Source organism: Eptesicus fuscus, chromosome 7, assembly GCF_027574615.1.
Source record: "Eptesicus fuscus isolate TK198812 chromosome 7, DD_ASM_mEF_20220401, whole genome shotgun sequence".
NCBI lineage: Eukaryota > Metazoa > Chordata > Mammalia > Chiroptera > Vespertilionidae > Eptesicus > Eptesicus fuscus.
In genome coordinates this window covers 33498132-33524945 of record NC_072479.1, presented here as the reverse complement: position 1 = coordinate 33524945, position 26814 = coordinate 33498132, and the positions used below count along the sequence as shown (strand labels likewise).

At 39.1% G+C, this 26814-nt stretch overlaps 1 protein-coding gene across 7 annotated transcripts in view; it reads right to left on the bottom strand.

Annotated features, from left to right (window-relative positions):
- The window catches only part of PPP1R12A (protein phosphatase 1 regulatory subunit 12A), a 150478-nt gene that overhangs the window by 78401 nt on the left and 45263 nt on the right, over window positions 1-26814 (bottom strand). For all 7 annotated transcript variants that reach the window (XR_008556573.1, XM_008143815.3, XM_028148616.2 and 4 more), the window contains exon 2: window positions 18454-18584. Coding sequence is in view for 6 of the 7 variants with exons in the window: in XM_008143815.3 (XP_008142037.2) it covers window positions 18454-18584 (131 nt within the window). In the remaining variant the exon portion in view is untranslated. The remainder of the gene's footprint in view (window positions 1-18453; window positions 18585-26814) is intronic.

Below are 26814 nucleotides of genomic sequence, written 5' to 3'. Positions count from 1 at the left end.
TATAATAATCTAATAGCTTTGAGTCAATAAATAATTTTGGATAAATTTACCTCAAAATGAAAATGTGACCCAAATGGAATTTTACAAAATTATTAAAAAATCTAACAAAAGGTATAAAGCAGTGATGGGCAACCTTTTGAGCTTGGTGTGTCAAACTTCGCCAAAAAAAAGAGCATAACTCGGGTAGTGTGTCACTTTGAGGAAAAAAAATTATTTCGCAAATGTTTCATCCTCAGGAGCAGCAAATGTTTTATCCTCGGCATGCGGCCGCCTCAGCAGCTGCGTGTCATCAGAAATGGCTATGCGTGTCAGTGCTGACACGTGTGTCATAGGTTCGCCATCACTGGTATAAAGTAACCAAGTCACTGGATATGGTATATTAAATAAGCAGGTAGGATTCTATCTGTGTTAGAATTACTCAGTGATGAGAGGGGGATTATGAGGCTGTGTGGAAAAGGTGAATTAAGAGGTACAAATTGGTAGTTACAGAATAGTCACAGGGATGTAAAGTACAGCGTAAGGAATACAGTCAATAATCTAATCTAATAATAGACAAATATGCAAATTGACCATACCTCCAACACACCCACAAGCCACGCCCACCATCCAATCAGAGCGAGTATGCAAATTAACCCAAACCAAGATGGCTACAGCCACAAAGAGTAAGGTTTCCTAGGTAACAGAGGAAGCCAAGCTTTCTGCCAGCTGTTGCAGGCCTAAGCCTCCACTCAAGCTACAAAGTTTCAATTATAGAAGGTAAACAAATTCAAACAAATGGCGGCAGAATGGAGCTTGAGAGAGCAGGCCAGGGTTGTCGCCAATAACAGGGGAAGCAAAGCTTTCCACACACCCTGGCCAGGCTCACCCGCTTAAGGCAACAAAGTTTCAATTATAACCCCAACACAAATGGCTTCGGGCCTCAGAGGGAGCCCCAGGCTTGGCTCTGCTCTAGGCTACAAAATTTCAATTGTAGAAAGAAAATAAATTCCAGATACCAGGGCCTCTGCTTGCGTTGCCAGGGGGCGTGGCCAGCCTGCAAACCACCACAGGCCCCTCGCTCAGGCCGCCCCATGCCCCCAGTGTACCCCAGCCTGATCAGGGACACCCTTCAAGGCAAACCAGCTGGCCCCCACCCCTGTACCAGGCCTCTATCCTATCTAATAAAAGAGTAATATGCAGATTGCTCATCACTGCAACACACAATATAGCTGCCCCCATGTGGTCAAAGATCCTGCCCCTATGTGGACACAGGATGGCCACCACAAGATGGCCAGCAGGAGAGGGCAGTTGGGAGGCACCTGGCCTGCAAGAGAGGGCAGTTGAGAGGGACCAAGCCTGCAAGGGAGGGCAGTTGGAGGTGATCAACCCTGCAGGAGAGGGCAGTTAGGGGTGACCAGGCCGGCAGAAGAGGGAAGTTGGGGGCAAACAGGCTGGCAGCAGAGTGGTTAGGGGGTGATCAGGCTGGCAGGCAGAAGCGGTTAGGGGCAATCAGGAAGGCAGGCAGGCAAGCAGTTGGGAGCCAGCACTCCTGGATTGTGAGAGGGATGTCCGACTGCCCATTTAGGCCCGATCCCAGGGATCGGGCCTAAATGGGCAGTCGGACATCCCTTGAGGGGTCCCAAATTGGAGAGGGTACAGGCTGGGCTGAGGGACAACTCCCCTCCGTGCACGAATTTCGTGCACCGGGCCTCTAGTATTGTAATAACTATGTATAATGCCAGGTGGGTATTAGACTCATAAGGGGGATCACTTTATAAGCTATATAAATGTTAAGTTCCAGAACCACTATACTATATACCTGAAACTAATATAATATTGAATGCCAATTGTAATTTTTAATTTTTTTAAAGAATTATTCAGTGTTAACTGAATTTGCAAGACAAATTTTGACAGTGCCTATTAATTATCTTGGATTCTGAGTTTTGTCAAATATCAAAGTACAGATAAAATTTTTTGAGACAGAGAAATAGTTCATTTTAAAATTTTGATTTTTTAAATTAAAATTTTGTCTTTAAATCAGAAGCTGAGAACACAGTAATCAAAGAAACAAGGATAAAGTAACTTCACCAGCAAGAACTGAATATATTTAATGTCCAAATTTAATGGACAAATACTAAGTTTCTTATATACTGTAGGAAAAATAGTATCAAGAAGTCCTTTTAACTAATATATATGAATGCTTCATGTATGTAATATATGAATTTTTAACTCTGAGAAAATCAGTGTGTGCAGCTTTAAAAAAGGGAACTCTGTTACAAAGATGAACCTAAAGACCATTATGCTAAGCAAAATAAGCCAGTCACAAGAGGACAAATGTTTTATGACTCCACTTATATGAATATCTAAAGTCAAAATAATAAAAACAGAAAATAGAAAAGTGGTAATCAAAGACAATGAGGAGAGGAGAGGACAAGTAAATGTTTAATTGGTAATTTCAGTATTGCAAGATGAAAAATTCTAGAGATCTGTAGTACAATGAATAAACAACACCTACTGAATTGTATACTTAAAAATGGTTTCGATGGCCTTAGCCAGGTAGCTCGGTTGGTTAGAACATTGTACCAATACGCCAACATCAGGGCACATACAAGAAGTAACTAATGAATGCATAAATAAGTAGAACAAAAACTGATGTTTCTATCTCTCTCTCTAAAAAAAACCAATAAATAAAAATTTTCTAAAAAGGTTGTAATCGATTGATCTAGATCAGTATTTTAAAAAATAGCTAAGATGATAAAGTTAGTATTATGTGTTTTTAATAATGATAAAATACTTTTACAATATCAGAGTCAGCAGAATACCATTAAAACAGTTGTTTCTTAATAATCCAAATGAATTATTCAAAGTCATACAATGAGACAGAAATTATAAAAACTAAGCTACCTGAACTTTTCAAAGTGGGTAAACAGAACATCACACTATTAACTTCAGAAATAAATGCTATTTTCTTTTGGAAGTCTCTGAGAAACAAAAATTATAAATTAAGTATAAATATCTATGCATCTTTAGGGGGAATGCATTTTGCTATTTCATTTTTTAAGTTCTATACCACAATGAAAAATAGCTGTAACAGTAAGAATCCAAATATTTGACTTTGAAAGTATTTTTAGAAATATGCTCTTTTCTTTCAGCTTGACAAATGTGCGCCACTTCCTTCTGGCCTGATGAGAAATCTGTCATTTAATTTTTGCCCCCTATAGTGTAGTTTCTTTCTCACTGCTTTCAAGATTTTTAATTTGTCTTTAGTTTTTCAGAGGTTTGTATACAGCATGTCTTGGTGTGGAATGCTGTGGTTTAACCTGTTTAGAATTTGCTAAGCTTCTTGCACCTGTAGGCTTATATCTTTTGTCCAATTTGGGTATGTTTTTGGCCATCCTTTTTTTTTTTTTTAAATATATTTCACTGATTTCAGAGAGGATGGGAGAGGAAGAGAGAGCTAGAAACATCAAAGATGAGAGAGAACCACTGATTGGCTGCCTCCCGCACGCCCCACACTGGGGGTAGAGCCTGCAACCTGAGCATGTGCCCTGACCAGGAATTGACCCGTGACCTCCTGGTTCACAGGTCGACACTCAACCACTGAGCCATGCCAGATGGACCCTTTATCATTCCTTTAAATACTTTTTCAGACATTCCCTCTTTCTCCTCTTCTTCTGGCACTCTAATAGCACAAATATTAGCTCTTTGTTACAGTCCCATAGGCCCCTGAGGCTCTGTTCATTTTATTTTACTAGTAGTCTATTTTCTCTGTTGCTCAGATTTGGTAATTTCTGTTGTTCAATTTTTCAGGTCACTAATTCTTTCTTATCCTCTCCATTCTGCTGTTGAGTCTATCCACTGAAGTTTTATTTATTTTGGTTACTGATTTTTTAAGTTCTAAAATTTCCATTTGGTTCTTTCTGATATCTTCCTTCTATTTCTTTGTGGACTTTCTATTTTTTTCATTTAAGCATGCTTGCAGTTATTTGTTGAAGCATTTTTATGCTATCTGCTTTATATTTGTCAGATAGTAATATTGCTATTAAGCAATGTTGGTTGGTCTCTATTGATCATCTTCTTCCATTTAATTTGAGATTTTCATTGGTATGACAATTGATTTTCAATTAAAATCTAAACACTTTGGGTACCATGTTATGCCTCTAGACCTTGCTTAAATCTTATTTTTAAAAAAATATATATTTTATTGATTTTTTACAGAGAGGGAGAGGGATAGAGAGTTAGAAACATCGATCAGCTGCTTCCTGCACACCTCCTACTGGGGAGGTGCCCGCAACCAAGATACATGCCCTTGACCGGAATCGAACCTGGAACCTTTCAGTCCACAGGCTGACACTCTCTCCACTGAGCCAAACCAGTTAGGGCCTTGCTTAAAACTTCTATGTCAGCTGGCTTTGTCTGGCCTTGCTCTAGCAGAGGAAGGTGGGGATATAAGCCCAGGTTCCCCACTCAACCTTCAGTGATACCAGAGATGGGGCAAGCTCCTTGTTACTTCTTGCTTCCTGCCTAACCTACATGGATACTTCCCTGGCTGAGAAGGATATCAGTCTCACTATTCCCCATGTAGCTTCCACTGACACCACGAGGGGAGGGAAGGAGGACTCTTTAATGCTTGGTGGTGGTGGTGAAAAGTATTCACTGTCCATTAAGCCTCTTTAGACACCACCCCAGCAGGCAGGAATAAGAGCTCATCCTTACTGCCTGGTGGGGTGGAAGGCCAGGCTTCCCACATGGTCACTACTAGAAGCGCAGGGAGGGCTAGTTAACCATCTGATGGGGATTAAAGTCTTGTCTAGCTCTGTACTTAGCCTAATCTGACATCCACAGTGTGGGTGTTGGGGTGCCTTATTACAGCCTGGTAAGGGTGGAAGTCTACACTCCCTACTTGCCCTGTTGAGTGTATGGGTGGGACTAAGATTTATTTCCCCCATGGTGTATGGCTGGAGTAGAGTGGTTGTTTTCGTTATTATTATTTTTTAGTTTTCCGCCTTGCCAAGGTTGTCCCTCTCCTCGTATTTGGCTAAAGAGATTAGGCTTTTATTGGGGCTCTTTTTGGTCTGCATTCATTGGCGCTTTGGGTTACCAGCTTCTTCATTTTCATGTATGGGATATATGAGGCAAAAAGAAAAGCCAAAAAACCCGTGTCATTCTTTAGACCTTGAAATGCCTACCTGCTCTGCCTTCTCTCTATTTTTAGAGGTTCCTTATATTTACATGTAATGTTTAGGCTTTTAGGTGTACTTAGCAGAAAGAACAGAATAAAGCCTATCTATTCATCTGCCTAAAAGGCAGAAATTCTCTTTCCTATTTTTAATTGTCAATAAATTGCAAAATTTATAATATTACAATTTTTAACCTTTTTAAAAATTTTCAATTTGCCAAAACCAAAAGGCTATTTCCATATTATTTTTGTACATAAATCATGTTATTAGTATAACTGTTAGTAGTCCTGACACCTTGCTAAATTTTAATTTATAACATCATGATTCCATAAGTATGCTACAGATATAATTAATTATGCCAATAGAAAAGACCAGGTTAATATATGTGAGAGAAATTAGTGTATTTGTGAAACTGGGCTCTATTTTCAGTTGTCTAAGCACCTGGGTTGTCATTTGTAAACAAATTCAAAATGTGGGGAAATTTTAATTCATCTATTCTCTTTGTAGAGCCAGCTTTAAATTTAGGAAATTCTGAAGGTTCTGTCGTCAGCATTTTTAATCTCTCTCAATTATTCACTAAAACAGTAACTCTATACTTCTTTGATCATGCACTAACTCCTGAAAACACACATTTGTTAAAATCAATTACTTTATTATTGCAGCTCCCAATTCCCAGAGACAAAAACCCTACTTATCATGTAACAATTCGAAAATGTACATTTCCCTTACGTTGAAATATCACTGTAATACTCTACAATCAATAGATCTTACAATCAATAATATCTTAAAATGAATATTGGCCAGGTGGTAGACAAGACGTCTTTGTCAATATCTGTCCTCACTTCAATCGACTTATGTGCATTGATATTACCTTATTTGTTGAGCTTAACTGTTGCTTAAAATTTTTTCCTGGATGTTTTCCGAAACTTTCTGTTGATACCTTCTGGTAAAAGCAAGAAAGCACCAACATCAAAACTTGCTGAATGCATATCAGTGACTTAGACGAAAATCCCAAAGTTTACATCAGAACATTCTTAAGCAATGTCACATGACATCAATGATACTAAATTGCCCAGAGAAAAATACGGTGTGAAAAAAACAAAAAACAAAAACTTAGGAGATTAAAAAGTAAAAAAAACAACCACCCAAATCATAGTTTGAATTTTTTTTTTTACCTTTTCAATTAGTACATAAAATACTGGCATTTTAGATTTGATAAAATCCAGTATATGCATTATAAACATATCCAAAATATTCCTGGGTTCCTTTTGCACATTTACCATTGGCACCTCAAATTAGGCCTATCTAAATCTACATTCCACTTTACTCTCTCCTCTGCTTCACACTATCTTGCTCTTTAGAACCCTTAATAAGTTTAATGGCACCATTTTCCCAATTACAAAGGCTAGAAAGAAAGGCAGAATAGTGTAGTGGCTAAATGTGCAGACATGAAAAGTTAGACTATATTGGTTCAAATCCTAACTCTGCCATTTACTTTGTGATTTCTATGACTCAGTTTCCTCATCTATACAATAAGAATTTTAATATAGGTCTACCATCACTCACACAAAAATATAAAATTATTCATATTTTAGAAATATAGTATTATAGATTATTTAACAACTCCACTGAGTCTAAGGCAGTATTCTCTAACCAAATACATTAATATTTTTGCAAAAAATACATTTAAAGACTAAGCAAGGGGACCAGACCAGTGTGACTAAATGAGAGAGCTTGGAGAAAAGTGAAAAAAATGAAGTCGAAAGGTGACAAGTGGCCAAACAATGGCCTCGTAGGCCACCAGAACTCTGGCTTTTACCCTGAATGCACTATGAACCTACAGGAGACTTTTGAGTAAAAAATGTGATATTATCCCACTTACGATATTTTAAAAGGATCATTCTGGCTGCTATATGAGAAATACATGGGGAGAAGAGGACGGTTACGGTTGTGTCGAGGATCAAGGAGAAATGAAAGAGGCAATGAAAAATAGTTTAATACTGGATATATTTTGAAGGACAAGCCAAGAAAAATTGTGAGGGTACTGATGAATGTTTATGGAATAAAGGTTAAAATGAAGAAAAGCCAAGTTATAAATATGTCACCACAAATACTGAAAAGTTTTCATATCCTTAAATAGTTGGTTCTTTAATGATCAAGTGACAAAGCTAATGAAACTTTTTCTAAGCTGTAAATGAAACCATGAAAATGTCACTGATGTAATACTACTAGTATTTTACAATGATATGAGATCCTCAACAGTAGTGTTTTTAAAACAAATTCCAACAAGAAAAATATATTAAATATACTGATTAATCAATATTTCATTCTATATACCTAATACAGAGCTAATTTTCTCTACTATTGGAAAATTCTATGGCAAATACTAAAGCAACTAAAGATTAAAGCATTCCTGCCTAGCTGACGTGGCTCAGTGGTTAAGCATTGACCTCTGAACCAGGAAGTCACAGTATGACTCCTGGTCAGAGCACATGCCCAGGATGCAGGCTCAATCCCCAGTGTGGGGCATGCAGGAGGCAGGGGATCAATGGTTCTCTCTCATCTTTGATATTTCTATCTCTTGCTCCCTCTCCTTTCCCCTCTGAAATCAATATAAAAATAAAAAACAGGGGAGAAACCAAGATGGCGGCATAGGTAAACACCTAAACTGCTGCCTCGCACAACAATTTCAAAACTACAACTAAAAGACAAAACAGACATCATCCAGAACCACAGGAAGGCTGGCTGAGTGGAAATTCTACAACTAGAAGGAAAGAGAAAAGCACACTGAGACTCACAGGAGCTGCAGGAGGCAGAGGTACCAAGACGCGCACACGTGGAGAGGGCGGGCAACTGAGTATGCGGCTGGCTTTCTCAAGTGGGAGAGAAACAAAAGCTCCCAACTGCACTGAACTCCAGTTCCGGGCGAGACTCTGGGGACCCAGACTCATTTGGGGAGAAACTGGACTGTCTGGCAGCGGGCGGAACTCAAGGGCGGCTTTCTCTCAGAGGTGCTTGCAGCGATCACCACGGGACACTAAGACACAGGGGCCTATTAGGGCAGGGCTGACAGGAAACCAATGCTATCTGCTCCACCCTGAGACTCTTCCCCATTCAAGCTGAGCATAGAGGCTTTTGCAAGTCTTCTCCCATATGGGTGTCTCCAGCACAGAAGTTCTCCCAGCGTAGACACAGCTGATCCTCACAGCCAATTGGCCTGGAGGTCAATTCCTCCCAGTGATACCAACAACAATCAAGACTTAACTACAACAAGACTGTGCACACAGCCCACAAAGGGGTGCACCAAGAGTGTCCACCTCAGGTAACTGGGGAGGCTGAGCCACTGGGCCCTATAGGACACCTAGCACACAAAGCCACTCTATCAACACAGGGAAGCAGCCAAAATGTGGAGACAAAGAAACAGATCACAAATGAAAGAAATGGAGGAAAGCAAATGACTGGATATAGAGTTCAAAACCACGGTTATAAGGTTTTTCAAGAATTTTCTAGAAAAGGCCGATAAATTTAGCGAGACCCTCGAGGATATGAAAAAGGACCAACTAGAAATAAGCATACACTGACTGAAATAAAAAAATATTATACAGAGATCTAACAGCAGATCAGAGGATCGTAAGAATCAAGTCAAAGATTTGAAATACAAAGAAGCAAAAAACACTCAACTGGAAAAGAAAAAAGAATCCAAAAATATGAAGATAGTGTAAGGAGCCTGTGGGACAACTTCAAGTGTACCAACATCAGAATTATGGGGTTGCCAGAAGAAGAGAGAGAGCAAGATACTGAAAACCTATTTGAAGAAATAATGACCGAAAACTTCCCCCACCTGGTGAAATAAATAGACTTACAAGTCCAGGAAGCGCACAGAACCCCAAACAAAAGGAATTCAAAGGGGACCACACCAAGACACATCATAATTAAAATGCCAAGAGCAAAAGACAAAGAGAGAATCTTAAAAGCAGCAAGAGAAAAACAGTTAGTTACCTACAAAGGAGCACCCATAAGACTGTCAGCAAATTTCTCAACAGAAACTATGCAGGCCAGACGTGAGTGGCAAGAAATATTCAAAGTGATGAATACCAAGAACCTACAACCAAGATTACTCTACCAGCAAAGCTATCATTCAGAATTGAAGGTCAGATAAAGAGCTTCACAGATAAGAAAAAGCTAAAGGAGTTCATCACCGCCAAACCAGTATTATATGAAACTAGAAGCCCGTCGCACGAAGTTTTGTGCAATAGACCTTCCTTCACCTGGCTGCCGGCACCAGTTTTCCGCCAGCAGCAGTTTTTCTCTGGCCACCCGCCGAAGAGAGCCCCTCCCGCCAGTGCGATCGGCCACCCCAAGAGGAACTCCGATCGGGAGGCGCTCCGATCGGCGGGTGGCCAGAGGAAAACTTGTGCTGGCGGAAAACTGGTGCTGGCAGCCACGCAATCGGCCACCCCGAGTTCCGCCACCGGCGCCTTCCGCCGGCTCCATCGGTCTTCCCGCAGTGCCGGCCATTGGGGCCTGCGGGAGGAACGGGCGGCGGGGACTCGTGAGTCCCCACCCCCAGCTCATCCTGTCAGCCCAATTGGCCACCCCGAGTCCCACCCCCAGCCTGCCGCCAGCCCAATCGTGGGCGTAGTGGAGTGATGGTTATTTGCATACTTCCCTTTTATTAGTTAGGATGCTGAAAGGTATTCTTTAAGAAGAGGAAGAAGAAAAAAAAGGTAAAGATAAAAATTATGAACAACAAATACATATCTATCAACAAGTGAATCTAAAAATCAAGTGAATAAAAAAATCTGATGAACAGAATAAACTGGTGAGTATAACAGAATCAGGGGCATAGAAAGGAGTGGACTGACAATTCTTGGAAGGAAAGGGGTGTGGGGGGTGCGGGAAGAGACTGGACAAAAATCGTACACCTATGGATGAGGACAGTGGTGGGGGTAAGGGCAGAGGGTTGGGTGGGAACCGGCTGGAGGGGAGTTATGGGGGAAAAAAGAGGAACAATTGTAATAATCTGAACAATAAAGATTTATTAAATTAAAAAATAAATAAATAAAAAACATTCCTTACACATCCGTAGTGGAGACCTAACAAAAATATGGTGATGAAATTAAAACATAAAATGATTATATCAGAACAATAATCACATTAATAACCAAAATGTTAATAAGTCATTTAAGTTTTATTACTCAAATACAAAATATTTTTCACAAACATAAAAATTTCTATGATTTATAAGAATATAAAAACAAAAAACAAAAACACAACAACCCCAAAACAATTCCAAGGCTAAAACTGTAGTCATTCAAATAAATAACGTTCATTGGTCAATCAACAGGGATAGGCTGAATAAACCAAAATGACATACTGTACAATGGAGTACTACACCTAAAAAAATAATGAGAAATATCTCTATTTTCTACTATATAGCATTTTCCATAATAGACTGTTAAATGAAAAAAGCAAAGTGAAGGAATATGTATATAATGTTCTATCATTTATTTACAAAGGAGGAGTAATACTTACTTTAAATAATACATTAAAAACCACATTGGGATAAAATAGAAAATTAAAAAATATAGGATGTGGGAGGAAATAGAGTGGTAGAACAGGGATTGCCATTAGAACCTGGTATTTTATATAAATCATAAAACAAAATTAAATATTTAAAAAACAAACTCTAAAAAATAAAAAATAAATTAAACAGTGAATCTAACAGCACACCTATTTGGTGGAATAACCACACAAAATAGAACTATTTCAACTGACTTCTACACAGAGTAATTTGATGATATATTTCAAGTCCTATACTTAAGGACAAAAAGAAATGAACCACCTTCCTCCTCCCCCCAAAACCCAACCAACCAATCAACCAAACTTCAAGCTGTTTTTAGTAATCATATTGTTGCTGTTGGTGGTGGTGGTATTGCTGTGTAATGTATGTGTAACATATGATGAAACAAATAGTAATTGTGTGTTATATTAATCTTATAGTTCCCGGCAATGAAATGGAAGAGAAAGGAAATATTGATATATAAGATAGAAGAGATTAAATTAAAACACCCTGCTGCTGAATTTGAATTGGAAACAATGACCAGTAGTAACAATAAGCACTTCTAGCACCCATTACAAGGAAGGGGCTCCTTGGAGAAATGGCAAGTCTAGACCCAGGGCAGGAAATGTAAAACATGTCTGGAACACCTTGTAATACTAAAGTGCAAGTTCACTTTATCTGGTAATGTCCCAAGGACTCAGAAGCCAATATGAACAGACTCTTAATGACCAAAGATGGTATAATGGTGCTAATCAATAAGGATACTATAACTGCAGTGGACTGAAACACATCCTATATAATAAAAGTGTCGTATGCAAATTGTCCCCTTGACTGGAGTTCTTCTGGGAATTTGACCAGGGGTGAGCCGGCCGGGGGAAGGGAAGGAGGCCCTGGCCGGTGGCACTGGCAGGTGGCCGGGGGAAGGGAGGGAGTACCCAGCTGGCAGCAAGCAGCCAGCAGCTGCTAGGGACCCTACCAGTGCACTAATTTCATGCACTGGGCCTCTAGTCAGATATGTTTAACCTTTTGCACTCAGATGTCGAGTGTGACTCGACACGGTTAGGATTAGAATAAAGGAATCGAGAAAAAAGCAAGCGAGTGCAAAGGGTTAAATGTAGGAACTCCTAAAACTACTTAGACCTCAAAAGATCAATCAGTCCTTTTTGAAAGTAACTAGTGAACCAACTAGTTTCCTTCACATTATTTTAAAAATCAGTATATAGAGGGATAAAATAAATAATATATCCCATCTTTCCTGTAAAACCTATACTAGGGGGTAACCAATATCAGAGGGTAAGTAAGTAACAAAGAGTAAACATGAGAAATTTTGTTTTACAAAAATATTCCAGCTAATAAATGAAAAACAATGACAAATTTAAAAGCTGCCATTGTATAGTTCTTATAGTTTTATTCAATTACTAGAGGCCCAGTGCACAAAATTCATGCTTGGGTAGGGTCCCAAGCAGCTGCTGGCTGCCAGCTGGGGCCTTCCTTCCCCAGCTGCTTGCCGCAGCCACCACCCTGGGTGGGGCCAGCTGAGGGGAGGGGCTGCAGGCGGTTGGCTGGCCGGCCCCAACCCCTGGTCGAACTCCCGGTCGAGGTAACAATTTGCACATTAGGCTTTTATTATATAGGATTTCTTCAGTCAGAGGACTTGCTTTTCAATGCTTTGCACATCATAATCTTCTATATAATAAAAGCCTAAGCGACCGTTATGGTGGAATGACTGGAACGAATGGTCGCTATGATGTGCACTGACCACCAGGGGCAGATGCTCAACACAGGAGCTGCCCCCCGGTGGTCAGTGAGCTCCCACAGGGAGAGCAGCCGTTCAGCCAGAAGCCGGGCTCATGGCTAGCAAGCGCAGTGGTGGTGGCAAGAGCCTCTCCCACCTCCACAGCAGCACTAAGGAGCAGAGAGCCTAGTGGTAAGGAGCCTGCCGCTAAGGAGCAGTGAGCCAAGCAGTAAGGAGCGAGGAGGAGGGCGGTAAAGAGCGAGGGATCACAGATTGCCAGAGGGATGTCTGCCTGCCGGCTTAGGCCCGATTCCCAGGGGGATCGGGCCTAAGCCAGCAAGTGGACATCTTCCGAGGGGTCCTGGACTGTGAGAGGGCACAGGCTGGGCTGAGGGACCCTCCCCACCCCCATGCACAAATTTTGTGCACCGGGCCTCTAGTTTACATATATTATTTAGTTACTGTTTATAGTTAGAGAGCTAGAACTAACTGACTGTTATAGGTTAGAACAATAAATTGAATAGATGGTTTCTTGGGCTCCACAATCACTTGCCTTGCCTAATATGTTCAAAAGTCATACTATTAAATTTTAATTCTAATCTATAACCCAATGACACTAACACTATACTTTTTTGGGAAGAGTACCTTGATGTGACAGTGAGAATTTAATAATGCCTATATTAATTTGCTAGTGCTACTAAAACAAAGTACCATAGATTAAACACTTAAACAACAGAAATTTATTTTCTCATAGTTCTAGAGGCTGGAAGTCCGATAAGGTGTTAGCAAGTTTGGTTTCTTCTGAGGCCTCTCTCCTTGACTTGCAGATGGCTGCCTTCTCACGCTGTCCTCGTGGTCTTTTCTCTCTGTGTGCACATCCCTGGTGTCTCTTTTTGTGTCTAAATTTCTTTTTCTTATCAGGATACTAGTAAGATTGGATGAGGGCCCACCCTAGATATCTCATTTTAGTTTAATCGGCTCTTTAAAAGCTCAATTTCTAAGTTACCTTCCAAAGTTCTGGGGATTAAGGTTTCAATATGTAAAATTTGTAGGAACACAATTCAGTCCATAACACTGTTAATTCAATACACCAAAGTTACAGAATGATGTTAACACACACATTTTAATACATGACCCCTTAGTATTTAAAGAACAATGCACATGCTGAACATCAACCTTTTGCACTCGGATGTCGAGTGTGACTCGACACAGTTAGCATCGGTAGCAGGAATTGAGAAAAAGCAAGGGAGTGCAAAGGGTTAATATGATACTCCCAAACTCACTTCATTTATACTTCCTCTAATCCACTCTGGAGAAAGGGCATTATTAACCTCTATTGTTAGTTTTCCCTAAGACTTCTACCTTATTCAAAGCAGGGAGAGGTTGAGGGTAATTATCTTGGTGAAAAGGTGAGATAATGGAGCCAGAATATGAAGAACTATCATTCATCTATTCAACTGGTTTCTGCTAGGTTACAGACCAGACATGAAATGTCTATAAACTAAACTGTAACCTCATATTCTTTGTTCTACTATCTCCAACAAAAGTCAAAAATTTAGAGCTCACTGTAGCCTAATCAGCCTCAAATTCTCAGAGTAAAACATCTCCTTCACTGTTTGCTTCGGCTCATTTCAATAGGAATGAATTAGCACTATTCTGTGCACAGTGCAGTTGGTAAAGCAGCATGTAGACAATTGATGTGTTAGAGATGATGATGAATCAGCCAGGAATATCAGAAAGGTTTGAGTTTGGTAGAAACCGATCAAGTAAAGAAATGAGGCAAATGAACCACTGTGTGCAAAGACACTATGATATGAACCAGCAAGGACTGTCAGGAAACTAAAAGTAGCCCAGTACTGACATAGTGAAAAACATGGAAAGCAATATGAGAAGTAAGAGCTAGGAAGATGCCTGATCATTCCCAAATAATCATATTATTTCTTAAATAATATTAATCATAGAGGCTAAGTAGCTTGGCCAAGGGCACAAGGCTAGTGAATGCAGAACCAGGATTTGCAACAAATTTAACCCCAAATATTTCATTTAGCAAAGTGACCCAATTTTCCAAGGTTATTCCTGGTTTCTAACAGTTGTCTCTGCATTAGTATTAATGGGGCCTTTTACCTTAACAAGTGCTCTGATTTGGGAGATATCTTCACCCTAACTCTTAAGCCATCCACCATGCTATATCTTTCCAGGCCCAAGAAAACTAGGGTTTCATTAACTTCTCACACTCATCAGTGGAATTAATTGCTGAAAGAGATAATGCTGATAAAAATAATCATGCATTTGGAAAAGTTTGGGGCTTTCACCTTAACAAATAACCCATTATATACTAGTTAATTTCTATAAACATTGTCATAATTTTTAAAAAATTCATATGGCAAAAAAAGAAAAGTCATTATTTTCTAATTTTAATTTGGTTCAGAGACACTATGTATTATACTTCAGCTATACCACAGCCATAAATTCTAACTTCCTATAGGAAGGTAGTTAGGTCAGCAAAATTCTAGTCAAGTTGGTCAAAACAGGTCTCTCTTGTTTGCACAGGACCTAAGAAGCATATATTCTACAGTTACCTTCCAAAGTTCTGGGGATTAAGGTTTCAACATATATTCCATATATTCAGCATATATTCCATATCCTATCTCCCCAAAAATAAAAAGTTATAGCTACTTTATTGAAAATATTAACATCTGAGCAGACTGTTCATCCCCCTCACACTTGTTTACTGGCATGTAAAACATTGGATAAGCCAGATTCTTGCTTTTCCAGAGTAGACAGAGGCAAATATTAAGCCAGGCCAATGGAAGTACCTTAAGGGGAAATAAGCTGCAGTTAGAGGGCTGCCCTTCCTTGACATACACAGAATATGGAGAAGGTAATTTCCACTCCTCAACCAATTTTTATTTTGCTCTTGGGATGGGCATATGGAAAAACACAAGTCAGGAGCTGTGGTGATCATCTTGCCACTAAGAGGGGGCCAGGGTAGGAATAAGGTCCGTATTTGGGAAAGTCAGAAGAAGAAAAAGCCTGAAGGACCCCAGGCCCTAGATGATTATCAAGCAGTTTAATAAACCTGAATGCCCTTCCTCTAAAGCAGTGGTCGGCAAACTCATTAGTCAACAGAGCCAAATATCAACAGTACAACCAATGAAATTTCTTTTGAGAGCCAAATTTTTTAAACTTAAACTTCTTCTAATGCCACTTCTTCAAAATAGACTCGCCCAGGCCGTGGTATCTTGTGGAAGAGCCACACACAAGGGGCCAAAGAGCCGCATGTGGCTCGCAAGCTGCAGTTTGCCGACCACGGCTCTAAAGTATATATTATCCTCTATAACAAGAGCTCTTATTCTTTAGGGCATTTTAAACTTGAAATACTTACTTCCAGCTAAAATCATCCTAAGTGCCACAATAGGTTATCAATCAAGTCTACAAAAATTATTCCATAGAAAATTATTCAGGACAATTATTATCTTTTCAAACTCAGAAGCATAAATCAAAAAAACACAAGGATTAAACATCTAAAGAAAGAAATTGGGTTTTCATTTTCCCAGAAGAGGTAAATAATGGTCAAAAGTTAACACATACTGAGTATTTTCTATGTGCCAAATATGCTTGATGAGTTATATCAGTTAATCCTCACAGCAAACCTCGGAAATATCATTCCTATTCTATAGAGAAATAGAGGAGAAAACTGAAGCTTATAAAAGTTAAGCAAGGTCATACCACTTGAGTGGTTTAGGAAGCCTTCAAAATCCACCTCAGTTGACCCCAGTGTCCAAGTACCAAATATTTAAGGACAGCTAAAGATAAATGCAGATTAGCTATTTTTTCTATAACGAAGAGATCCAAATCCTCTGATAAGCATGAAAAGAACAGAAGGAGTAAGGAACTTGAGAACCATGATTATAATTATGAACAACCACTATTGTTTTGCAATGGCAAAAAGACCTCCTTTTATTTATTTACTAGTGGCCTGGTGCACGAAATTTATGCACGGGGGGGGGGAGGGTGGGGGGGTGGGGGTGGGGGGTGTCCCTCAGCCCTGCCTGCACCCTCTCCAATCTGGGAACCATTGGGGGATGTCTGACTGCCAGGGGATGTCACTGTGGGATCAGGCCTAAACCGGCAGTCGGACATTCCTCTCACAATCCAGCACTGTTGGCTCCTAACCGCTCACCTGCCTGCTTGCCTGATTGCCCCTAACCACTCTGCCTGCCAGCCTGCTCACCCCCAACTGCCCCCCCCCCCGCCGGCCTGCTCGCCCCCAACTGCCCCCCCCAGCTGGCCTGATCGCCCCAAATGCTCTCCCCTGCCGGCCTCATGGCCCCCAACTGCCCTCCCCTGCCGGCCTCATGGCCCCAATTGTCCTCCCCTGCCGGCCTCATGGCCCCCAACTGCCCTCCCTGCCCAGCCTCATGGCCCTCAACTGCCCTCCCTGGCCAGCTTCATGGCCCCTAACTGCCCTCCCCAGCTGGCCTCATGGCCCCCAAATGCCCTCCCTGGCCAAAGGCTCTCTGCGGCCAGGCGTGGAACACTTGCCTCATCGCCAAGCGACGACGCAAGCATCCCTCCCCCCCTACCCGGCGGCTCCGTGCCCGCTGCCCAGAGGCCCTCTGCCCAGAGGCCCTCTGCAGCCGGGATGGAATGCTTGCCTTGTCGCCACGGCAATGAAGCAAGCATTCCACCAGGCTGCTCACGCTGCCTGCTCTCAGTGGCTGCCCCCCCGGGACTGGGGGACTCCAGCGGGGCTGAGAGGACTGGGTGCCGCCATCTTGTGGCTATGGGTGCTGCCATCTTTGTGACGGAGTGATAGCTAATTTGCATATTGCACTTTTATTAGATAGGATTTTTAAAATATGGTTTTATTTGTTTTTAGAGAGAGGAAGGGAGAGGGATGGAGAGATAGAAACATCAGTTATGAGAGAGAATCACTGATCAGCTGCCTCCTGCACGCCCTCTACTGGAGATTGAGTGCAACCTGGGCATGGGCGATGACTAGGAATCGAACTGGTGACTTGTTGGTTCCTGTGTCAATGCTAAACCACTAAGCCACACCGACCAGAGAAAATACATAAAGAAGTCAAGGCCCAGAAAGAAGAAACAAATTACTAAAAGATGTAGTGCAGTTAGTGTTAAGAGTCAGTAATAAAACCCAATGATGATCTTTTGATTCCAAGGCCAGAGCACTTTCATTTCACCAAACACTGCTTCTCCTTTAAATTGAAGTATCAGACCTTCAATATACATGATGTGCTTGTGTGTGTGTGTGTGTGTGTGTGTGTGTGTGTGTGTGTGAAATATACAAGAAATAAAACTATGAAAGTTTACTAAGAGAGATTCACAAAGTTGAAAAGCTTTGATGTGAGCTGACAGACAATAAAAGTGTTTGTAGTGTTGACACATAGTAAGAAGAAGAAAAAATTTAATGAAAAAATTATTTTGTCAAGATATTCAGACTTCCTGTTAAAAGCTTAAATAATTGAATTTTCTTGGAAAGTACCCACTCATTAAAGGTAGTTAATACAATGACTCTTTCTCACTGAATTTGGAAGTAATCCTAATAAAAACTAAACAAGCATAAATTGACTAAATGGAGAACTCCCTACAGCAAAGTGACCAAATTGAAAATTATCGTTAATGTCTCCTAACAATTCATAATTACATAGGGATAGACTTGAATTATTTGACAATCCTGTACATGTACTCAAAAGAAAAGGAGATGGGGGTGAAGCATGTGTACAATCAATTACTCACATTAATACAAAGTACCAAAAGCCAGAGGTGGGGAGACAAGGTGAGGATCTCATACCGGTATCATTGGACTCAATATTAGGATTCCCAAGAACCACTTATTCTCTTTTCTGGGAAGAATAATTTTCATGAATTACAGTAATATAAAATGTTGCTCATTTACCTTTAAGAATAATTTCTGTAAAATCTAAGGTCTCTATAATTGTATTTGAATAAAAGTAAACAGAGAACTGGCTTACTCTGCAATATCGAGATATCCACAGGAAGCAGCTGCGTGTAGTGGTATCCAGCCTTCATTATCAGGTTGATTAATATTTGCTCCATTTTCTACCAGAAACTTCACCATATCAACATTGTCATCAATGCAAGCCTAAAAACACAAAAAATTACAAAAAGATTTGACTCAACACTCCTAATAATGTAACAATGCAATAGAATTCCTACTTTGCAGCCTTTATAATATAAATATTCTCTGTAACTTAGTCTGCTATTTTGATTGTACTGCCATCAAACAGGCCAATGTACTAAGAATTTAAATTGTAAGAGTCCTTGATTAGATACATGTACAACAGTAGTATATGTGACTAGACAATGCCAACCTCATGGGCAAAACAAGTACATTTCATTAAAATGAAAACAATCAAAACATTATAATTAAGCACCCAAAATATCCTCCAATAGCAATGGTTCCCAAAATGTGGTGTGCTGAGGGGGGAGAAATCCTTTCAAAGAGCTGACATGGTCAAAGCCATTTTCAAAATGATACTAAGATGGAATTTCCCTTTTTCAGTGTGTGGACATTTGCACTTAAAGGTGCAAAAGCACTAGTGGTAAACTGCTAGTACCTTAGCACAAATTAAGGCAGTGGCAAAAACAAACAAACAAACAAACAAATCTCTAACAATCACTGTCTTTGCACTATGCACACAATTTTAAAAAGGCTATTTTTACTTATGAATGTCCATTACAAAACAGAGCAAATCATAAATTTTATTAAATTTCATCCTTAAATACACATCTTTTTAATCTGTGGAACAAGACAGAAGTATGCATATAAAGCATTTCTTACAATGATTGTTCTAATGAAAGCACTTATGAAGCTGAGATGAAAGCTGAATCTTCCCCTTTTTCCAATGTAACATCTTTTTTACTTAAATGACAAACCACTGTTAGTCTAACTTGGATTTTTGGCAGAAATTTTCTTGAAAATGAATAAAGTAAGCCTGTCATTTCAAGAAAAACAACTAACAGTATTTGCTGCCAATGATAAATTCAAGCTTTCAAAAAGAGCAAATAATTAGTTGTCTTAATTTTCAAATGTTAATTATGTAACATAGGCAAAGTATTACTATTTTGAAATGAATTAATACTTAAAATCCTGTTTTAACTTCTAGTATTGTAAACATTAATACATACAATTCACATAAACAAAAGCTCTTTCAATAATTTTTAAATTTCTCTTTCATCGATGTTTCTCTCTCTCCCTTCCTCTCTCTCTAAATAAAAACATTTAAAAAATTCTATTATATTAGAAAGTAGTTTATGCTATTTGAGAGAGCTAATGACTTATAGTGGCTTGAAATAACAGACCTATTTATAAGCTAATTGTTAATTTTTCTTGAGAAAAGATATTAAATTATATTCTCTTATTTTGAGAAGAGGCTCTAAAGCAGTATTCTGATTTTTATCATCAATATAAAAATATACTCTATTTAATAAATGTATCTAATAAAAATATGATTATTGGTTTTTAAAAATGGAATAATGGATTATATCAAGCAAAGAAAATATGATCCTACATAATAAAAGCGTAGTGTGCAAAATGTCCCCTCGACCGAAGTTCTGGGAGTTTGACCAGAGGGCAGGCCAGCCAGGGGAACAGAGAGAGGCCCTGGCCAGCAGCCGGCAGCCACTAAGGACCCTACCAGTGCACAAATTTCGTGCACTTGGCCTCTAGTTCATTATAAAAGGATATGGGGAAAATGTTCACAATATATTAAGTTTTTATTTAAAAAATTTTTTAAAAATATATTTTTATTGATTTCAGAGAGGGAAGGGGAAGATAGAAACATCAAAGATGATAGAGAATCATTGATTGACTGCCTCCTGCACACCTCCCACTGGGGATCAAGCCAGCAATCCAGGCATGCGCCCTGACCAGAATCTAACCATGACCTCCTGGTTCATAGATCGATACTCAACCACTGAGTAACACCGGCTGGGCTTTTTTATTTATTTATTTTATTTTTAGAGAGAGAGGAAGGGAGAGGGATAGAGAGATAGAAACATGGATGAGAGAGGAACATCATTGACTGGTTGCCTCCAGCATGACCCCTACTGGGGATCAAGCCCACAACCTGGGCATGTGCCCTGACCGGGAATTGAATTGGTGACCTCATGGTTCCTGAGTCTACACTCAACGGCTGAACCACACGACCCAGACACAATATATTAAGTTTTTAAAAGAGTATGCATTATAAATTAGCTAATGAGTCCAATTTTAATAAAATTATATAAACAAAAGGACTAGAAGAATATATGCTAAAGGTTAATAGTGATTATCATTGATTGTAAGACTGAATAATTTTTATTTTCTTCTTTAAATTTTCTATATAAAGAAACAACCAAATTGCTACTGAAAGTGTAAAATTCATTTAATTCTTTCAGAAAAAAGTATTCAACAGTATCTACTAAAATGATAAATGGCATGGACTGTATGTGGGGGGGGGTAGAGATTCTATTCATGTAATCCTATATAATAAGGAGGGAATATGCAAATTGACCATCACTCCAAAACACAAGATGGCCACCCCCTTGTGGTCAAAGATGGCCGCCCCCATGTGGACACAAGATGGCCGCCACAAGATGGCCAGCAGGGGTGGGCAGTTGGGGGCGATCCGGCCTGCAGGGGCAGGCAGTTAGGGATGACTGGGCCAGCAGAGGAGGGCAGTTGGGGGTGACCAGGCCTGCAGGGGAGGGCAGTTGGGGGGGAACAGGCCTGCAGGGGAGGGCAGTTGGGGGGGACCAAGCCTGCAGGGGAGAGCATTTGGGGGGGGACCAGGCCTGCAAGGGAGGGCAGTTGGGGGGGGGGGACCAGGCCTGCAGGGGAGGGCAGTTGGGGATGATCAGGTCTGCAGGGGAGAGCAGTTGGGGGGGGACCAGGTCTGCAAGGGAGGGCAGTTGGAGGGGGACCAGGCCTACAGGGAAGGACAGTTAGGGGCGCCCATGTCTGCAGGGGAGGGCAGTTGGGGACGACCAGGCTGGCAGGGGAGGGCAGTTGGGGGTGACCAGGCCTGCAGGGGAGGACAGTTATGGCAACCAGGCTGGCAGGGGAGGGCAGTTAGGGGTGACCAGGCTGGCAGGCGAGAGCAGTTAGGGGCAATCGGGCCAGCAGGGGAGCAGTTAGGCGTTGATCAGGCTGGCAGGCAGAAGCGGTTAGGGGCAATCAGGCAGGCAAGCAGGCAGACGAGCAGTTGGGAGCCAGCAGTCCTGGATTGTGAGAGGGATGTCCCATATTGGAGAGGGTGCAGGCTGGGCTGAGGGACACCCCTCCCTTCCACGAATTTCGTGCACCGGGCCTCTAGTAGAATTCTATGCATCAAAAAATAAAGATCATCAAACAAAAAAAACAAACTACTGCTACCTTCAACAACATGAATTATGCTCACAGACATATAGATGAGTAGAAAAAGGCAGACACAAAGGATACATAGAGTAATTTTCGCCCTGGCAGGTGGCGGATTCAATTTCTGGTCAGGAAACATACCTAGGGTTCAATCCTTAGTTGGGGTGCATATGGGAAGCAACCAATCAGTGTTTCTTTTTTTCTCTCTCTCCCTTCCTCTCTCTAAAATCAATAAGCATATCCTTGGATGAGGATGAAAAACACACAAAAAAACATACTGTAGGTTTCCAGTCAAAGCTAATGCCTGATGGTTAAGCTCAGAATAATGGTTAAATGTATGGGGAACTGATGGGAGGGGCATGAGGAAGCTTTCTGGAAGATTGAAAATGTTCTCTATCTTTCTGATTTTTTACTTAGACATAAATACATGTAAAAATTTATGGAATTGTACACCTAAAAGCTGTGTAGTCTATTGTATGTGAATTATACCTTAATTTAAAAAGAAAAAAATAATAGGCTGCCATTTATTGAAAGCCTACTATGTATTACTTCCAGTATAAGACACTTATCTTTTTCTAAATTGTACATGCTAAAATGTCTTTCTTTAATTTCTATCCGCTGCCTCCTGAAGCTTCACATATCAAATGGAATTACTCTTTTAACGGATAATCTTTAAATATTATAAAAACTTCCTCCTTAACAATTATCACACATTTTAGGCTAAATATGCCTCATTTCTTTAGCTACTCTTCATATTATATATGATTTAAAACTATATAGTATACCCCAAGGCCCTAGGAACACAGAGGAGATGGAAAAGGTCATATTATAATATGGGAGACTAGTCCATTAATAACAACGATCATGTAAGGGCATAATAGCAGAAGGTAGAAAGTTCTAAAATATCATTGGGGACATAAAAAGATATTCTTTTGCCAGGCCGGTGTGGCTCAGTGGTTGTGTCTCAACCTGTGAACCGGGAGGTTGTGGTTTGATTCCTGGTTGGGTACATGCCCCAGTTGCGGGCTCAGTCCCCTAAGGGGGCAGTGGAGGAGGCAGGCAATTGATGATTGTCTCTCATCATTGATGTTTCTATCTCTCTCCCTCTCCCTTCTTCTCTCTGACATCAATTTAAAAAACCCTGTTTTTTAAAAAAGATAGTCTTTTAACTAGGATGGTCCACACAGTCTCTTTAAAAAGTATATATTTGAGGAAAGTTTTCAAGATTACATAGGAATTTTTCACTTAGAAAGTTAACTGGAAGGAACTTCAATGAGCAAATGCACTACAATTTTAAAAAAAAGCATGGCATAAACAAACAGTAAGTCATCCAGTGGTATAAAATATCTATAAATTACAAAACAGGATAAGGCTAGGTCATAAAAGGTCTGAATATACTGTATGTAAAAGATCTGAATATAATGCAAAGGTGACTGGATTGGATACAAAGGTTGTATTAAATCTGCTTTCTACTCCTACACATCAGGGAACCTGCTACATTGAGCCACCAAATTGATAGTGGCTCAATTCAGCAGTAGGGTGAAGTGGTAGAAGACATTTTAGAATTTCAAGATGATGTTTGAAAAGCTATTCAGAGTTTTTAAGCAGAGGGGGTGACATGATCAGATCAGTATTTCAGAAAGAATGCTGAAAGCAATATGAAGAGGGAAGAGTACCCAGACTGGGTCTATATTTAAAAAAAAACTTAGGAGAAAATGTGCAAGATTAATTAAAGATTAAGTATGAAGAGTGAAGGACAGAGAGAAGCCATTCATGGAAATAAATACCACAGATTTGAGGAGCAGTTTGAGGAAAGTAAGATGATTTTTAGTTTTGGGATATGCTGAATTTATAGATATCTGTATCTCTATCCAATCACCTATATCTAGTGGCCAATTGGATACGGAGATCTTTGAAAATAAATGTGGAATGAAAATAACAATTTGGGAATTATCTGCATTAAGGTAATAATTAAAACAATAGGACCTGAAATCACTCAGGGAGAGAATGCAGAGAAGTGACTCTGAAAACATTAAGAGAAGGGTTAGATTAAATTATGACCAGTAATTCTAGTTGGAAGACAAAGACATTTGTGGTATTTTATTCATTTAGTTAAAGAGAAAGTTCTCAACGTCACCATCTGGTAAGGAAGACACAAACACAAGTAGATGATTATATCAAAAGGAATGTGAAAAATACAATTACAGAGCCGTGCATTGCTTATTGTGGAAGCTCAGGAAAAAAAAAGAACTAAGGAAGAATGGTGGTAGTCAGGAAATATTTCCTGGAGGAGGCTCTACACCTGAGCTTAACATATGAATAAGTGAAACATTTCCTGGTGTATGAAGAGGCAAAGTCAAGATACATGGTGACAATAAAGGTAGGCAGGATCTAGAATAGTCTTATTTGCTTTATTGTATGAGTAATACTTTGAGATTGAGATAAAAGATTTTCAGGAGGAATGATTAATTTTTAAAGTTTCTCCATTTTAGGAAGGTGAATGACTAGGCTAGTTGAAAAACTTTTATGTTTTTCCAGTATAATGTAAGAAAAACCAGCAAAAATACCTAATGCAGTTATTGTTAAATATGATTATTTTGTTACAAGTTTTTGAAATGTTTAAATATAAATTAAATGCTAAAAACACTGTCACAAAATACACATTATATATGAATCCCAAGTTTGTGGTGTAAATTGTTCCAAGTATTCTCTTGAGCATTTATAAAGCACAGTCAAGAAACTGGCAAAGCTTTCTCATAACAATATTGTTGCTAAGAGAATCAAAAGCTAGCACATGCAGCACATTAAGAGACACATGATTTGCTGACTTTAAATATTTGACTAAATATGGAAAGAAACAGAACAACTCAAATATACGTGCAAAATATTATCTGACATGGTTTATCTTGAATTTTTTCTGAATACATATCCAGAGCAATTACCAATAATAAATGGCTGTGTGAAGACACTTCTGTCTTTTTAAATCCAGGTAGAGGCAGCTTTGTCAACTTGAACTGTAAACTAATTCAATAAACTAGTTTAAGTATATAAGTCATCTGTTTTTATTTTAAAGGGGGCCTATCATTTTTTTCAGGAAATTAGCTGAAGGACAAACTCTGTTCCCCACACATTTTAAGGAAAAAGCTAAATAATGAAGCTGTACAAGGTTGGCTCAAAGTAGACAGAGTCCATGGCTTAAAGATAGATTTTGGGTAGGGCATGTGTATCTTTAAAAAATCAGTAAATTTCATTCCTAGAAAAGATAAAAACAAATGTATTTAGCAACTATGGAATTCAATTAAGTAAAATCAAATTTAGCAGCATCTGAAATATATTCTGATAGTGTTATATTCCTTTTCATGAAAGCAGTTTTGTTAAAAGTACACTCTAGAGCTAGACTGTCTGGGATTAATCCAGTTCCGCCAGTTACTAGTGTCACTGGATAAATTACTTAAAATTCTGTGTACCACAGTTTTCTCTAAAAAAGGAGAATAATGGTACCCACCTCAAAAGTTTACTATGAGAAATATATGAATACATACAGCACAGAAAGAGTAGTACCTGTCAAACAGTAAGTGCTACTGTTCGTATCAATACATATGCCACGTGCTGTATCATCCATTTAAATTTTTCTTTTTTTCTATTCTTATCCAAAACTTACTTTTTCATCCCTCTATAAATTACAAAACAAAATCAGATGGTGGAGAGTTGTCAAATATTCCTTTTAGTACCACTACTTTTGGTAAAAGTCCCATCCACCAATGATTTCTAAGAGGGTGATTAACTTTTAACCTTAAAAAAATCTTCCAACCCCCCTTCAAACACTTTTATACATACAAGTTTTATATAAGCTTACTCATACAAATTATATACAATGCAGAATAAAAGATTTAGTTGTATAAATGCAATTATAACAACTTAGGTGAAAATGTGATAGTGAATTAGTTGAAATGCTTACAATTTGTGCCTAACCATTAGTAACCATTACTGATAAATAATAGACAAATTAATTTGAATACAAAGTTCTCTAAATCAATTTATACTTCCTTGAAACAACTCTTTGACTCCTTAGTAAGGAAAACTCAGTTCTGTTCAACTGGTGGGAGCAGAAATTTGTAGATATACTAGAAAATTGCCCATGCCTGAAGCATTCTGAGTGACAGATGTCAGTGAGTATGCTTAAAGAAGAACTGAAGATATACAAGCAAGTTTTTGTTCTATTTTAAAGAAAACTGAGTTGGGTATATCAAAGAAGGAACTGTGGGTATGGTTTATACAAAACAATGAAAAACTCCAAGCAGTACTCCCATACTAAAAATAAAAAATAAACACTTTGGTCTTGCATTAAGACTGGCAAATAAGAGAACATGTATAATCTTAGGAGGTCATCTGTTACACTTAGTTATAAAAACAGCTAACAAGTTCAGCACTGCATTTAGGTTTAATTACTTTTTTTGGTCTTTCTACTCTTATCATATAAACAAGTAGGAAATCTAGATGTAAAAATAAATACCTGCCCTCACAATAAATCATATATTCAAATGACAGAATTATGGAACAATAAATTCAAAATAGATTGTAAACAATGGCTAGACCATAGGAAATTCTTAATTTGGATCTTAAAAATTCAGACGCTTATGTATAGGCAGCATCCTAGAGAAAATATAGAAGACACTACATATTTGTGGATTAAATGAACTAGACATCCAAACAGATGATAAGAAAATATGAAAAAACACACACAACAAAAGAAAAAATTTTAGATTATAAAAAAGAATAGAAGTTTCTAGGGTAAAAGTAATCTAAGTACTACTTAAACATTCATACTTCACCCAATAAGTACTAAGTACTTGAATGAGGGCATAAAAAACTGAAAACCATATTCAAAGATTAAAGTTGACCTTTATCTAATCTTATTACACAGCATTGTTATTTTCTTTATGGATAAATCTCTGTAAATACAGTACTAAGTTAA